General features: G+C 38.1%; 1 protein-coding gene across 1 annotated transcript in view; it reads right to left on the bottom strand.

The window, feature by feature from the left end:
* Nucleotides 1–17,538, bottom strand: part of GTDC1 (glycosyltransferase like domain containing 1) — a 382,423-nt gene that overhangs the window by 15,373 nt on the left and 349,512 nt on the right. The window contains exon 12 of the mRNA XM_019925526.3: nucleotides 11,501–11,610. Coding sequence (XP_019781085.1) covers nucleotides 11,501–11,610 — 110 coding nt within the window. The remainder of the gene's footprint in view (nucleotides 1–11,500; nucleotides 11,611–17,538) is intronic.

Raw genomic sequence — 17,538 nt, 5'->3', positions numbered from 1 at the left:
AAAAACACTTGCTAAATTACAGAGAACTTTGTGGGAAATAAAACCTTATCAGAAAATAAAACCAAGTCAGAACTTATAATTTTAATTTAGTGCTAAGAATTTTCACTGAATAAAACAAAATACTACTGTTTAATTTGGCATTCCGATAAGTAGAGGTGATATCTTACCCTGTTAGAGTTGTCACAGGATTAAAGGAAAGGTACATAAAGCACCTAGCACAGTGCCTGGCCATACCCAGCAATCAAAAAATAGTAGCTATTATGTCAAATACATTACTCTTAGGAGCTTTGCCTTCATTGTGATCATTATTGTACAGTTACATCTCTTCATCTTCATACTTTAAACATGGGTAAGAATGAATTGCAGCTGCTTTCTTAGATAGGTTTTCTCCCATAAAATTAAAATCAAAACAGCCTCACTTTGGGAATATAAAAGATTTTTTGTGTGACATTGAAATCTAAGTAAACATAATATATCAAAATAGTTTAACTGAATATATACACAGATCAGTAATATTTTTATAATGATTTTGGCAAAAGGTCAGCCAATTTCATTAAACATATACAACAGTACACCTACTATGGGCAATTTGCTATACTATGCTTATGTGACTAAGGGTTGTGAAATCAATTCAGAGCAGCATTAAAAGAAACAAGACAGAACAGAAAAGAAAGAAAACATCAGAGTGCATCGAATGCAATGAGAATATGTATTATGTTATGAAAACTTTGGGTCAATTATAAATATGCCTACATACATGGGTATACTAGATCACAATGTAAATACGTATATTGGTGTGCATCATCGTCAAAAGGTTGGAAACCCTGTTATATTGGAATCTTTGGGTCCTATGAAGCTGAATAATTACAACTGCTATACTCAAGAGCCTTCTGTTATTGAAGTATGACAAATACATAGTTAAGTATAAACAAAATCCCATGGACATTCAAAGAAGGGAGGCAGCATATCTGTTTTAGAGGTCAGGGAAAGTGGTTGAGCTTTGACAGGTATAAGAGGAGAAAGGGGTTCTGGCTAGTGACATGTGAGCTATCTTCAGGGAACACTGAGTAAACTAGGCTACAGCCCAGGATACTCATGGATAAGGATTGAAGTAAGGCTAGGAAGGTGGTTGAAACCACACTGAGAAATCCTGACCAATGAGGTTATACTTATTTGATAAGGGTAGGAGAGGAGAAGGTGAGATACACAGAGATTATCTTTAGCAAATTGAAGTTAGCAAAGGCTTACAGGATGGAGCAGAGGGCAATTCTAATCAGCCCATGAGGGTGGCCAGAAGAATGTGACTGGCCTAGATCAATGGTTCTCAGCTGCCTGAAGTGGGAGCTGGGGTTGAGCATGCAGGTAGATATTGGATGATGAGAAGTAAAATATGTTTTGAAAAAGCATAATTATTATACTCATTGTTTTTTATAATCAAAACTTCAAAAACTGTCACTCCGTGAAATCCCCTTGGGGGTAGGGATGTTCACCCCATTTTAAAAGTTGATGCACCCTAACCTCCAATGTCCTTTCTAGTTGTAACCTCATTTGAATGCCTTTATTTTGTGGACAAGTAAGCTAAAGCTAAAAGAGGTGACATGGTTAATCAGTGTCAGAGCTGGAACTAGACCCTGAGCCTTCTAAATTCCAGGACCGTGTTCATTCCACTGCACCATATATCTGTGATGGTTTCCATTTTACAAATGAAACAGTTTGGGCAAGGAGAGATATAGCTGGAAAAGCTCACTATTGGGACCCAGATATTCACTCCCTGTTGTGCTGCTTTCTGTCAGAGACTCCTGTTCTGATAGCCATTGCAGGAAACATGAATTTGTAAAACAGGCAGGCTTTCCACCAAAGTCTCTTATTGGAGCAAATTTTATTTTGACCATACCACACTCCAAATCGTGACCATAATACAACTACAGGAATTCAAAAAGATAAAACTCCAAAGCAATGTGCAGCAGCCACATTCCAAGACCTCCTATCTGTCAACCCAAGTCATATATACATTTACAGCTTTTAAAATTAGCGTCTGTTTCTAATTTCCTATTGGTCTACCGATGTCTTGACTTTTTCCCATTCATTATTTACTTAATTTATCTATTTCCTTGTGTCATTCCCAAGCATACATTTCTCATAAACTTTAAGGACAGTGTTTTGAAAATTAAAGAATATTTTCCCTCAGTAATGTTTTCATAGATATAACTTTTGAGAACAATTTCTTGAGAGATGTTTTAGGAGTTGTATTCTAGGACACATTATCTTCATGGTCTTCCCCCTGGTAGGATGGATAAATGATCTTGCCTTGAGAATTGCAATGAATTCTCTGGTTTCCATATAAAAGATAAATATTCCACTTACAGAAGCTGCAGGAGTAGAGTTCAAGCAGGCCTAAAGTTTAGGCCTGACGGAACGGCATGTCTGGGAGTGATCAGGGGAAAAAGACTGATTCTCACAGGATATGCTGAGCAATGGGAGTGAATTGTTACCAGTTACTTGTGTCTAGCGAGTCTCCTAAGCATTTGCTAGGGGAGGGCAGCTGCAGACTTAACAAACCTTTCCTGAGAAGGGAAAAGAGAGCTTCTCAAGTACTGAATGGGAACCTCACTTTTGTCTGGGGTATCAGTGAGAGCTGGGCAGGGGAGCTTGCCTCTCCAACTGGGAGTGTTGCTGACTCTGGTCCCATGCAGCTGTCTCTGTCTAAGAAGTTGTACTCTTCACCCGCAAAGTGTCTTCTGGTCAGTTACACCACTGCCCCTTATGGCAGCCAAGTGACAACTGACCAGACTGCAGTGTGATATGCGCCTTGCAAATGATGCAATGACTAAGGGTGCTGTGAGCAATTAGGGAGGGAAGGAAAGGAAAAGGGAAGATATAGGACAAGAAGCACCACTGGAGTTGGGATTTTGCCAAGTGGAGAAAGGGTATGCATGTGCCTATGTGTGGAGGGGCAGAGGAATTTAAGCAATAACACAAGGCATGGATGTGGATAAGTGCACAGATGTACTCAGGAGATGGAAAAGGGAGCTGGAATCCATGAGGGATTAGACTGGGGTCAGAGTTTAAAAAACCTCATTCGCTGACAGGAAATTTAAGTTCATTGTGCAGAAAAATCTATGAGACACATTCTTATTGTTATACTATTGTGATTCTCTTCTTGGATGGTCTGGGTTTAGAAAGAACACCAATAACAGTAGGTGTTTGAATCAAATATCAAAGTGTCCAGAGGCTTGAAGACCAATCTGAAGCTTTTGTAGGAGTCAAGGTCCCAGAAGGTAAGGGCAAAAACTAGGAAAGAAGCAGTAGCAATGAGGGTGAGGCATGGGAATTACTTCCATGGGATATATTCTCTGATGTGAAATTACTGAATCACGCAAAGGGTATAGTAACTTATATGGCCCAGGACAAATAACTTACATTGCCATTACCATACATACAGATGTTTCCCCATTAGCTGGCCAGTCTTTGTTAGGATATGCCTTTACTTTTATTGCTTTGGTCAATGCAACCGCTTTCTCTCATAAATTCTCTGTATTTACACTTATTTCATTGCTGGAAAAATTAAAGATTTTATTCCTAAAATTTGATTTAGCATTTATTTCTTCGGCTATCACTACTTCTATTGTTTATTAGCTGTGTGAGTAAAAGGCCTAGCCTTGTCCTTGGCACAGAGGAAGACTTCAGTAAGTTATGGTACTTATACTCTGTTGAAGCTTTTGCAATCTTTTATCTATAGGATATATTTAAAATCTATACTTCATTACTTACATGAATATTTTGTTTTGTTAGTTTTATTCCACAGAGGTTATTTATTTTACCCAATTTCTTGTTTTCACTAAAAAATATTATATTTTAAAGCTGGGATAAGTATATTAAATTTTGTTATATAAGTTTGGTGGATGTTAAAATTATATACAAGCTGGGTTTATTTTGGAATTCTCTATTTTTGTCCGTTTTTCTACCATCATGTTTTTGAATTGGTAAAGTACTCTTTTAAAAGAGTACTTTTAACTTCATACATGTTCTGAATCTGGTAGGACATGTTTTCCTTCAATACTCCTTTGTTAGTGATTTCTCTGATACTCTTCCCGTTTATTTCTTTATTTTGTAGGAATTTTAGAACAACTCTGTGAAGATATATAAAGTAATATTTGGGCATCTTAATTGGAATCTTGTTAAATTCATAAATTAATATTAAGAGATACTGTCATTTCTATCTGAGTATTTATTCTTTCCTGTCAGGAGCATATATATCTACTTTTATTTTAATCTTCCCTACTTTCCCATTATATACGGTTGTTTTCTTCAGCAAAGGACTGGGAGACAGAAGACCTCATTTTCAAATCAGATTCCTGGGAAACTGCCTATCCTACATTTGACTCCAGAGCAAAGGATCAGGAATATGCCAAGATCACTGTAATAACCATTGTCATGCCAGATACTAACCAGAAGCTTTCCACATACTGTTCTTAACCTCAAATTAAAGGTGAACCAGAAAGACTTCTGTCTGCCAAAAGTGTAGCTCAGGTTTTTACTTTCCTTTGCAATCGTTCTGCTCCCCGCCGCCCATGCCTAAAACTTAAAACTACTTCTCCCACAATGTAGGGAAAGAAGAATCCTGATGTAAGGCTTTGGCTGTTCATAGAAAAAAGTATTTGGTTTAGAGTTATCATTTGTGAGAAATTATTAAGTATACAAACACATTCCATTGATTTGATATCTTAAGTATTTGCTGCTTCTTCTTTAAAAAACAAAACAAAACAAAATACCATCTTAAGGGCTAACAATGTGACCTTGTCATGAGAATTGGTCTAAGCTAAAAATATTTGCATTGAGGAGCTTCTAGGCTTTTTGGTTCATTTGTAACACGGAGTGTGATGGATGCTTTACGTGGCAGAATGACCTTTCAATTTTCTGGATTAAAAATAATTAAAATAATGGCAAGAATGAACTTTTAAGGTTCAGCATCATTAATGTCCTCTTTTCATCCAAAATTCATTAAAGACTCATTCTGTATAAACTCTGAAGAGAAGTCCATGAGTCTTATAATAAAATCTGCATAGTAGTTTTGAAAGCAATTCCCTCCCTCCTCCCAAATTATGTAACTGTGCTTGAAATCCTCAATGTAACTCAAAGGAGTAGATAGGGTGGGTGGTTTTATTATTATTATTTCTCTTTCCCATCTTCCCCTTTGTATGGTACAGATGGATTAACTGAGGTTAACCTAGAAAGCTACAGGACCCAGCCCCAAACCTGATCTTCTGACTTTAATTCTTATAAATCAAAGTTTCTCAATCTTGGTACTACTGACATTTTAGGTTGGATACTTCTTTGCTGTGAGGGCCGTCCTCTGCACTGTAGGGTGTTCAGCAGCATCCCTGGCCTCCGCCCACTAGATGCCAGTAGTACCCTCCCCTCCCCACAACAGTTGTACCAACCAAAACGTCTCTGGGCGCCGCCAAATATCCCCTGGTGGTGGAGGGCAAAACTACTCCTAACTGACACTATAAGCTTTCCAAAATGCCATCACCATAAGTGGTAATTAACTCCATTCCCACAGAGAGCAACTCGACTTCATATCAACTCAGCTTAATGGGACACAGTTGCCAGATGTGTCTTCAGACACGAGCTGGGTTGTCTCCAGCAAGAAGGCTGTGGGCAGTACTCTCATATTTGTTAAAAGTTCTTTATTCAACACGGATAGACTCACCCAGACTAAGGCAGATATCTTGGGTAGGCTTGATTTTCTCTCTGATGGGCCACAGATCATGATGCATGGTGGTCAGAGCTATGGTGGTCAGTAGTGCTTTTCATCAACTATTTCTGCTCTCCTCCATTCTGGGCTCAAAGCAGGATTGCATTTCCTGGCCGCCCCTTATAGTTGGGCAGTGCCTTGCAACAAGTTCTGGCCAAAGAGTCGAGTGGAACCCTATGTCACTTTTAGGCCAGAACAGTGAATTGCTAATGAAAGAACATCCTAGCTTTCTCTTGCATCTGGCACAGTTACTGGTAATGTTTGTGATGGTGGTTGCTTGGGTCTCTCTATATGCTTGGGACCCTGAGTGACCATACGAATAGAACACTACTGCTCACCTGCAATAAACACAGAGCATGAATAAAAAATAAGTGTTGAGTGTTTTAAGCCACTGAGAGTTTTAAGGCTGCTAGCTTAGCATAATTTAGCTTATTCTGACTGATGTAAGAACTGAAAGATGAGAACAGATTGAAAAATAGATTTAGGTTAAATCAAGGTCATTTACATGAAAACAGAAAATATAATATAAAACCACTTAGAACTTCCTTAAGTCTTAGAGTTCTTTATTTTCATTCACTAACTCTCTAATATTTGGAAATCATTTCAATGTGGTTTTTAATATATCTGATACAGTATGTAAACTACATTATTCTATTACGCCAGACTTATTCGTTCATTCATTCAAATAGTATTTATTGAACAGTAAATATATACCAAGTATTATTTGGAATATCTTCCCACTTCATATTGTTTTCGACACCTTTCTTGTGATGAAGACAGATGGCAGAAAGAAGAGGGAGTTCACTTTAATATCTAAGGAGTGATATTTTAGGAAATGAATTTGAGGTTTTGCAGGGGTTCTCTGTTTATTTGTTTTTAAACTTTCCATTTGCAAAGAGCTTATTAGAGAAAATGGAAATGATTTCATATGAGTAGCCAGGAATTTTCCACCATTATCACCTCCTGCTGTCTTACCCGTAAAAGAGGGATGATTTTGTGGATTTCCACATAGAGGAGAATAGCAGAGAGGTGGGCTGGCAAGGTTTGAATTGTGGATTGATAGTTGGATGGATGCGTGATTTCAGGCAAGTGCTTTAACCTCCCTGTTTCTGACTTTTCGCAGCTGCAGTATGATAATCACAAAAGTGCCTAATTCACAGGGCTGTTGTGACGAATAAACAAGGCAAGGCACAAAGGGCTTCTAATAGTACCTGGCACATGCTAAGCGCTCTAGGAACTGATGGATAACGCACTGGAGTTAGACAACTTCCGTGATGCAAACATCACAGAAGATGTTTGCTTTATTCACCACTTCATCTTAAACATCTAGTTTAGTGCTTAGCATAAAGTAGATATTTAAAAAACATGTGTTGAACACATACAGAAGTGAGTAGGGATGAGGAGACTGACTCCCAGGTTCTACTCCTAACCTTGCCACAACCTACGGCCCGTCTCGCCCACTGTGCCCAGCTGTGAGCACTTGGAATAGTCACCATCCTAGATCTAGCATCTCTTTTGTAAAATGGAAGGATCATGCAAAAGAATGATAAACTATGTAGCTATAAACTAGAATCGATAATCAACTACTACACTTTTCAGAAAAAGGATGATAATAACCTTACCGCAACATAATTTGAAAATAATCAACAGTATGAAGACTCTACAAAGTTGCTCTACTGTGGTTTTAACATTTTCAAAAGAAATTTAATGGAGATTGTCTGCTTCATCAAAAAGGGCAGTAATGGGCTTCCCTGGTGGCGCAGTGGTTGAGAGTCCACCTGCTGATGCAGGGGACACGGGTTCGTGCCCCGGTCCGGGAGGATCCCACATGCCGCGGAGCGGCTGAGCCTGTGAGCCATGGCCGCTGGGCCTGCGCGTCCGGAGCCTGTGCTCCGCAACGGGAGAGGCCACAGCAGTGAGAGGCCCGCGTACCGCAAAAAAAAAAAAAAAAAAAAAAAAGGGCAGTAAAACTCACTAGCACTAATGCCATCACTCAGATATGCTACCTTTCCCTACCAGTTCTGTGTAGAGGGAAGGAGAAAGAAGTTGGTTATAGAGTAATTAATGTACAAACTTGCAACTAGAGTAAGAATAAGTCCTGGAGATCAAAAATACAGCGTAGTGATTACAGTCAACAATACTGTATTATATACTTTAAAATTGCTAAGAGACTAGATCTTACATGTTCTCACTGTGAAAAAGAAATAATTATGTGATGTGAGAGAGACCTTAGCTAGAGCTACACTGGTAATCATATTGCAATATGTAAATGTATCAAGTTATCACATTGTACACCTTAAATTTATACAATGTTATATGTATAAATCTTACCTCAAGGGAAAAAAATAAGAGTATTTTAATGGTCCTGCCGTCATGTATTAAACCTTTCTTGGTTTTCCAATACATCTTGGCTTGTATGTGAAAGAGCAAAACTTGACTCATAAGGAGTGTAATCAAAGTGACTCAAGACTTCAAAGTCTCAGTTTTTCCATCTATCAAATGGGATAATAACACCTACGCCTTTGGGATTATCATGAGCAGTATATGAAATAACCTGGCAAAGGACCAAGCAAGAAGCAAACTTTCAATAAATAATAGCAATTAACAGGATAATAATGATTATTATTACAATTATTTACAAGAAAACCACTTCCTCACAAATGTTAACAGTGTTCAGAGTTATCCTTCTGGCTGATACTGCACAGTGTATAAGTTGGTTTTAGGGTGTGGGTTTTAGATATGCTAGTGGAGCACCTAGAAGAGACAACAGGCAAAGAAATGTATCCCTGCTAGGTAACCCTTTGCATGAAGTGCTGGATGGTGAGGTGGGGAAAAAAAATTAATGTTTAAACTCAGAGAAGCAGTTGGGTCAGAAAACAAGAAAATGGAACGGTAGCACAGCATAGTGGTTAAAAGTATTATGTATTGATAGTTATGTGACCTCACTTAATTTCTCTGTGCCTCAGTTTCCCCACCTAAGAAAAATGGAGACAATAATACTGAATGAGACTGTTAGGAAGAGTTAACATTTATAAATGGCTTAGAACAATGCCTGAAATACAGCAAGTGCTATATTAGTGTTTGTCAAACTAGGACAGTGATACAAATGGCAGAAGTTACACAAAACTGCCTGTGAAGAAACCTTTGGAGTAAAGACTAGCAAGGTGGCCTTCTAGGAGCACAACCTGGAAATCTCCCAGGCTCAGTCATCCAGCCAACAACTTGGGCTCCTCCTATGTGCAAGGTGAAGTTCTGTAGCCTTAAAGAGAATTCATTCACATTTGACGTGACAGAGATGGGCCAGAGGCAAGGGCAGAAAGGAGCTCCAGTTGGGACTGGGAGTAACAGAAGTGTGTACGTAGGTAATATGATCCTTCCTATGGTCTTCCACAGCATTCCCTAATGATCCCACAGCATCCTAGGTACCTGTTAATTATATGTAAGTGTCTCCCCAACGCAGGGCTCTCTGAGGTGCAGACTGAGTCCTGTACACTGTGAAATCCCCCTTCCACAGTGCTCAGTAAGTATGTGTTGAGGTCGAACCAAAGTGAGTAAAAGATTGAGCCTGTAATTACTGAGCACTCAGTTCTTGGGCCCCTAATTGCTCCCCAATCCACTTTCAATCCCCAGTGCTGATCTAAATAGCTCAGTGTTAACGTGTGGGAAGGGAGAGCTGTGATCCCAAGGACATGGCCCTTTGAGTAAGAACCTAGTCTTCTTTGTAGTGGTGGCTTAAAATTATCCAACAGTAAAGCTGGCTACAAAGCCTTCTGCTTAGGGATATCCTCCAGCCTCTTTCCTCAGTTCATCCACAAACACCTCAAAACTGGCACAAACAAAATTGAACTCACTAGCTTTGTAAATGAGCTGATTTTTTCTTCCTTCTTTCTTGACAGCCATCCATCTATCAAATTCTTTTCTGTGTTTTCCTTGAGAATGTCTCTCTCCTACAGCCCTCTCACTAATCTCTCTTCCACCACCTCACAGAATCACACTTGGATGACCGCTGCAGAGTCTCACTGCAGTTCTGCCTACATATCACTGCAAGATAAATCTTCCTAAAATACATGCTTTATCATATTTCTTTCCAGTTCAAGATCGAGGCTCCCTATTTTTTACCTTTACCTAATCTACTTTGCTCATCCTTCGTACTTTGGCCCTACCCTGCCCATGTATTACTTGCTTATTAAGTTTTGCATGCAGAATCTTCTATTCTACTTAGTGACCTCATAGCACTAATCACTGAAATTGTTCTCTCATTTAAGTACAATATCTAAAATACTTGCTTCTCTATGCTTTGGCCATGTTGTTTCCCCTTTTGGAATATCCTAATCCTTTGGCTATTCAAGTTCTAGCTCTTAAATTAACATTCTACTCTAAGTCACATGTGTCAGTACTAATATATAATTACATTATCCTGTGTTTCCCTCTGTTTCCCGTCCTTATGCAAAAGTGTTCCCTCTTCAAGAAAACTATAAACTGCTTGAGGGCAGGGAGTTTACATTTTTATCTGTTTATTGAACAAATATTTATTGAGTTCCAGCCTTGTACCAGGCACTGCACTAGGCTCTGAGGCACTGTGATGAACAAGATAGTCATAATCTTTGTCCTCCCAGCACCCACATTCTAATGTTTATGTGTATGTGTGTGTGTGTGGGGGGGCAGTGAGATAACAAATTACACAAAATTATATGATTAGAAACTGAGGGAGGCACCATGAGGTAAAAGCATAGGGTGCCATGAGACCATTGCAAAGCTTCACATTGAAAGAAAATGCCCTTGAGCTGAGAGCGAATGAATAAAATACAAATAGGCAAATGTGCAAAGGTTTAAAGAAGGCTGGAATCTTAGAGGAACTGAGAAAAGTTTGGTGTCTGTAAGTGCAGGGGGCAGAGGATGAGCCACATCAGATGAAGCTACTGAGGTACAAGCTGGGTGTACTTCCTTGTGTTGTACCAGAATCAAAAAGTACTTGCTAAGTGAGGGTAAACTTTAAGTGGTCCTTAAGAGTCATAAAGCATGATGACAGAGGCCATTTCTGAACTTTTCTTGTCTGTATACTTGGAGTTTACAAAAAAAGCTGAATACCCAAAGCTTAAAAAATATGAACACCTAAGTGCTTAGGACGGTGGTGCTCATCTTACTGACCCAAACATGCCCAGTGAGGATGCAGGGTGAAGGAAATGGCTTGAAACAGGCTCCATGTGGCATTAAGGATGAGAAGACCTGCTGCTATCAGCTTTGGATTTTTGTTTGTTTTCTCAAGTTCAATAAAAAAGGCATGGACCAATGACAACTATGATATGTGTCTACTCCACATTACAAGTTTGATGCCAAAATGCTTTACACAGGCCACCTAACAGATGGTAATATATTTCAGCCATTACCAATGTGAGTAGGAATCAAACCAGTGCACCAGAGGTGAGAGGGTGTATATCCAATTACAAATTCCCACTTTCCTTAAGTGTTAAGATGCCTAAGGCAATATATGTTATTTACATCAGGATGCATTGTATAAACTATGTTTGATAAAAGAGATGACTTCACGTTCTCAACTTAAATCAAAGAATGCTTACTTAAGTATTTTTTTAATTGAATCACACTTTAATGCCATCGTATAACCTTTTGGTTAACGGTGCTCATCTTGATTATTCTAACAAAGGGAAACATGGAAATTAATACTTAAGTTGTACAGCTTATGTCATCTATAAAAATACACACAAGAAAATTCAAAAGAAATACCTGGGACATCTGTGAAGGTTTCTCCAAGGACAGATACGTGGAAATTGAGTCCTAAGTCCTTAAGATGCATCAATACCTTAAAAAAACTCTCTGGATCTTTATCATGCTCCCTGGAAATAAAAACACGAAACAAAACTTGTGATATCTTAGGGTATGTGTTAGGAAAAGTATTTTCACTTCTCATAGTATCAATTCCTCTCATGGTCTACCGTTAGTTGGAGAGCCTCTGGCATCCAAGCTGAGATCTTCCCTCACCCTTATACTGTAGCATTAGTATTGAGTGTTTTCATGAATCTAATTTCTCTATCATGGATCAAAACCCAGTCCTATTGAAGTCTCAAGGCTCTGCAGCCTTTTATTAAAGGAGAATCTGTTTTTTTCACATTTTTTGGTTAGACTATAGAAAGTCTACCTTATTTTCCTTTCTCCTAAAATGGTTAATTTTCCACTTAACACAGGTTTTTAACAAAAGAAAAGACCAGTCTTCAAAGGACGATTCTCTACTGATCATGAGAATGTACCAAAGATGCTTTTCATTTCCATGAGTCTGAGTACCTCTCTCTCACATTTACTGAGCCTCTTTGTGTCCACAAGGAACACACAGTTTAGGGAGTGAGATTACAGACTCTCTCACTAATCTCTTATTTTTAATAATTGAATGGAGAATTATAAATACATCAAAAGGGGGTAGGCCTGAGTCTAAGTCCGCTGAGTATTAACTTAGGAGTGGAGGTTAGTCAACGCATAAAAGAATAGTAGTAAAGATAATTCTTTCATTTAGTAGAAGCTTTGAAAAACATGGATTATTTTTGTTTGTTTAGCTTGTCAGAATAAGAGGTTAAAGGACACTAAAATTTAAAAAAATCACCAATTCAAGAAATCACACTAAAATGGAATGACTTATTTTTTACATTCTAAGGTGTGAATATTTCAGTATTTCTTGCATTTAATTACACTGTTTTAAATTATCTTATTTCAGACAGATGTGGACCAGATGTCTTCAAAATATTTGTTTTTTCATTTATAATTCAGAATTTAAGCTTATTTTCTATATTTCAGAGAAATAGTTATATATCAGCAATTGAATTTCTCATTTACCAACTAATTATGTAAAATAAATCTGTAAATTGATCAAACTGCTATATGAAATATGAAAATTATATCATTCAGGAAATCTCATGAAAAATGACATCTGCAACCCTAAATGTGTTAATTCACAATTCAGTCAATATTTTCAGTATCAAGAATTAAAACAAATGCATCTTCTGATTAACATTTTAAAACGGCATGTATAATCTCCTGGAATTGTAAGATCTTATAGAATTAGAGTTCTGTAACAATTTATTTTAAGCTCTCAGTTTGATTTGCTTCAAATAATAAAGAATGCAGTGGCAAAATGTTCATTGCTTTTTAAGATGATGGGTATTACACACATGTACCATTGGGAAGCTCTGGGGTAATTCTCACATATACTACTGCTGTGGGCAAGAAAAAAGACTCAAAACAGTTTAAAGTAAAGAATACACCATATGTTATCTTCAACCATATCAATCAAACAGCTGCCACCTGACCTGTAATATATGTTATTTTACTCTGAATCTCTTGGAAATACGTAGATGAAAAGAATGGAAACAATATAACATAATATACTTTAAGGAGGGAGTAACACTACAGGGAAATCTAGCCACTCAATTCTCTAAATTTTTCATTTTGAGTTCCAAAAATTTTGGCTATGGGCCCCTGAGAGAATATCTATTCTAAATATTTCCTGCTGCTTGTTTGTTGGTTGGTTGGTTTGTTTTGTATTAAAGTAAAAGTAGATGTGGTTTGGGCTTGGAAGGAGGTTTAATTGGGTAGAAGCTGTAGTTCTTAAAAGATTCCAATGTGAATATTTTCAAAGCAGCAGGCTTCATGAACCTGTATTTTCAGTGTTTCTATACAAGATAAATGCATGACAATCCTACTATAGTCTTAAGATATTTTTTATAGGTGGACAAAAGCTCTCATATTCAATAGTCACTTTGCATAAGAACACAAAAGAGATTTGCATGAATCCTCTCTCTTTTTGTTTAAACTATAATATATGGATGAATGTAAGGTGAGATTCTTCTTCCATATAATTATCCCTCAGAAAAAGAGGCATCTTATCTAAAGTCCTTATAAAGTCTCTCATAATACCAGGCACTCTCTCAATTACTTTATTTTGAACAAAGTACAGTTTAGGGAAATAGCATTAACTTGAGACGCCAACTGATGAGAATTTTGGGTAGTTTTAGCAGTCATTCGCTTGATGGGACCGGTAAAAACAGAAGCCAAGGGATTTAATACTGAGTTAGTAATTATTTTGGGAGACATGACCTAAAAATTCAAAGTGTTTTTGAAAACAAGTATTTTAAAGATCACTAAAAAAAGTAATAGAGTAAGTGGTTACTGAAGACTATGAGTAGTAAGTGGGTTTTTATAGCCAGAGAAAAGATTTTCAGTGATGGCATCATACGGTTTCACAATCTTGAACCCCAAACTGCTTAGACTGAATTCCAGATGACAGGTGGCAGAAACATGCCAGCTGCCTGAAAAGGTGGTACCATTCTGGTGTCAAGAATGCATGGGAGGGCTTCCCTGGTGGCGCAGTGGTTGAGAGTCCGCCTGCCGATGCAGGGGACACGGGTTCGTGCCCTGGTCCGGGAGGATCCCACATGCCGCGGAGCGGCTGGGCCCGTGAGCCATGGCCGCTGATCCTGTGCGTCCGGAGCCTGTGCTCCGCAACGGGAGAGGCCACAACGGTGAGAGGCCCGTGTATCGCAAAAAAAAAAAAAAAAAAAAAAAAAGAATGCATGGGAGGGGGAGTTAGACTAAAACTACATCATAAACTATAAGGTTGAGAAAAGAGCAATACCTCTAAAAATATTCTACGTGATATATGCTTTAAAGTATTATCTATGTCTAAATTAGTAGATTACATATTATAAGTAGACACTTGGCCAGTTCATCCATGCCCCTCAAAGTTTACATAGTCAATTTAGCTGAAAACTTTTCTCGGTTTTCTCTTTAGACAAATGGGAAATTGCCTACTATTCAGAGAATCATTAAAGATGTGCACAGATATCCAGCCCAGCCATATATCAAGGCACGGATATAGCAATGACAGAGCTCAATATATTTTGTCAAGAGAGGGACTCATTGCAGATATCCAATGGATCATCCATGGACTTATCCTAGCGCCCATAATATTAATGGACCCATTTAGCAGAGAATGTGAATCTGTCTTAAATTCCTTTCTAAGAAATCTAATGTGAAGTTCTCATACTTATGATTTTAGAATGAAGCATGAAACACAGGATGAGGTATTTTAAAATAACATATTGGGCTTCCCTGATGGCGCAGTGGTTAAGATTCTGCCTGCCAATGCAGGGGACACAGGTTCGAACGCTGGTCTGGGAAGATCCTACATGCCGCGGAGCAACTAAGCCCGTGTGCCACAACTACCGAGCCTGTGCTCTAGAGCCCGCGAGCCACAACTACTGAGCCCACGTGCCACACTACTGAAGCCCTTGCGCTTAGAGCCTGGGCTCTGAAACAAGAGAAGCCACCGCAATGGGAAGCCCACGCACTGCAAGAAGAGTAGCCCCCAAGCGCTGCAACTAGAGAGCCCACGTGCAGCAATGAAGACCCAACGTAGCCAAAAATAAATAAATAAATAAAAATTAAAAAATAAAAACATATCGAGTGCCCCTTTTTGTCAACAGCTATCAGGATTAAACACACATTTAATGTTATTGTCAATTCTTTATAACCACATTTGTAGACTTACGGGCTCCTAAACTCTCTTCTTCTGCTCTCATCGATTCTGGTAGGGATGTAAATTGCAACAATAGTTTAGAGGGCAATTTGGTAATGTACACAATAAGCCTTAAATTGTATATAACTTTTTCCACAGTAATTCCAATTTAGAAAAGTTACCCTATGAAATAATTAAAGAGGTGCACAGAAATTCAGCCAGAGTATGTTCATAACAGCATTGTTTATAATAGCAACCATCTGTAAACAATGTAATGGGATGATAAAGAAATATACTTTGATACATACATATGATACAATACCCTGCAGCCATGAAATAATTTTGTAGAAGTATATTTTTGGCATGGAAATATATTCAAGAAATACTGTTAAGTAAAAGGGAGGTGACAGAGCAATACGTATTTTATGATCTATTTTTGTAAGACAAATGGATGTATGTGCCTAGAAAAAAGGTTGGGGTGAACTATACCAAAATGTTAACAGGGTTTATCTGTAGGGGCTACATTATAAATGTTTCTCTTTTTTTTTTTTACATGTTTTCTATCATTCCTTTAATAAATATTTTTTATGTCAATCATTTTAATGCTTTAAGGAACCACCTCTAACATTCTGCCATAAAATTGTATTCATAAGGATTTTTGCTTAACTCTGTAGCATTTTTAGTATTTATAGTGGCATAATTCCTCATTTCCTGTGACACTTCTAGATTTGACAGCTGTCCATCAAGCAAACTTGATTCGTCATAAAACATTCTAGAAGATGAGTCAGAGTCCAAGTCTCCCAACAATTCCCACATTCTTGACTAGGTAAGAATGAAACAGTCTGGCTGGGAACTCATTCCTGTGCAGCCCAACTATGGCAGAAGAGACCAGAGCAGAATATTTCAGGCTTACTGGAAGCAGCAGATATAGCAAGAACAGCTTTTATTCCCAAATATTATTCAGAACATTTGAAAAGCATAAACTGTTTCCATGTGTTTTTTCTTCCTGTATCTGTTCTCTCTCTGTCGCCTTTCCCGTTTAGTTTTTTAGAGCTAAATTTCTTCTTATTCCTCACTTAACATTCATTCAGTAAATATTTATTGAGGATTGCTAAGTTTCTCCATACTTGTCACTTATACTCAACTGTTATCCTTTCCTGTTTTCCCACATAACTTTATACTTATTGAATGCAATCACTTTGATCTAGTTCCTTGCCTTGCCTGGGCAGAAACCTGGCTCTTTTCAGATGCCGTAACTTTCCCAGCAGCATGTCACTCTGGATTGAGAGGTCCATGAGGGAAAGATAAATGATGCCTGCTTTATTCACTACTAAGTACCCAGTGCCTTGCGAGTGGAAGACATTCCTTGTGTTCATCAATATTCGGTTCTTCTTTTTTTCTGGGCACACGAAAGACTCCACGTTCATCCCCTTGAAGTAGGAGAGGCCACAGGACTAGTTCTGACCAATGGATTGCAAGCTGATTGATGTGTGTCACTTCCAGGTAGAAATTTCTAAGAGCAGTTCTGGACAGCACTTTCTCTGTTGTAGTGATCCTTGCAGAGGTCTTGTATTAAGATGGTTAGGTTAAAAGAGTGAAGTGGTCTGGACTGCTACATGGAGAAGAGTTGCCCAATAAAGCCATCTAAACATGCAGCAGACTTTGAGTTGGTGAGAGAATTAAACTTCTGTTGTGTTTAAGCAACTGAGATTAGGGGGTCTTTATTACTACAGCATAAGGTGGCCTATGCTGACTAATACATTATCTGTGGCATAAAATTAGCTGCTCTAAAAATATTTGTTGAATGAATAAAGGTGTAGGAAAAATAAATTACATTTATAGAGCTCCTGCTATGTGCAGGACCCCACACTAGGCACCTAATCATCATCTTAATTAAGCCTCTCAACCAAGTGGTCATAGAAATATAACTATTCTTTCATTTAAGATCACACAGAAGAGACTGAGTTTGTATTTGAAATCAGGTCTCATCACTCTAAAGTCATATTCTTTCTTCTGTACAGTCTTCGACTTTTCCATTTCTTTCTTCCTACATATAATGAGAAGAAAAAGAGAGCTGGTACCTTCAGTCCATGGTTTTGTTTCCAGACCGTCAAGTGATGGACATTTCTTAGATTGCTACTTGAGGTTAAAACCCATTGGATAAGAGATGGCAATAAGAATAACAGGAAGTGATATGGAATTATACGATCTCTCAACACCATGGTTTCAAATTTCTTCACCTTTTCTGATACCCTGCTAA

The sequence above is a fragment of the Tursiops truncatus genome, chromosome 7 (assembly GCF_011762595.2).
Source record: "Tursiops truncatus isolate mTurTru1 chromosome 7, mTurTru1.mat.Y, whole genome shotgun sequence".
Classification (NCBI taxonomy): Eukaryota; Metazoa; Chordata; class Mammalia; order Artiodactyla; family Delphinidae; genus Tursiops; species Tursiops truncatus.
The sequence above is the reverse complement of the archived record's forward strand: the minus strand, read 5'-3'. Positions and strand labels throughout refer to the sequence as shown.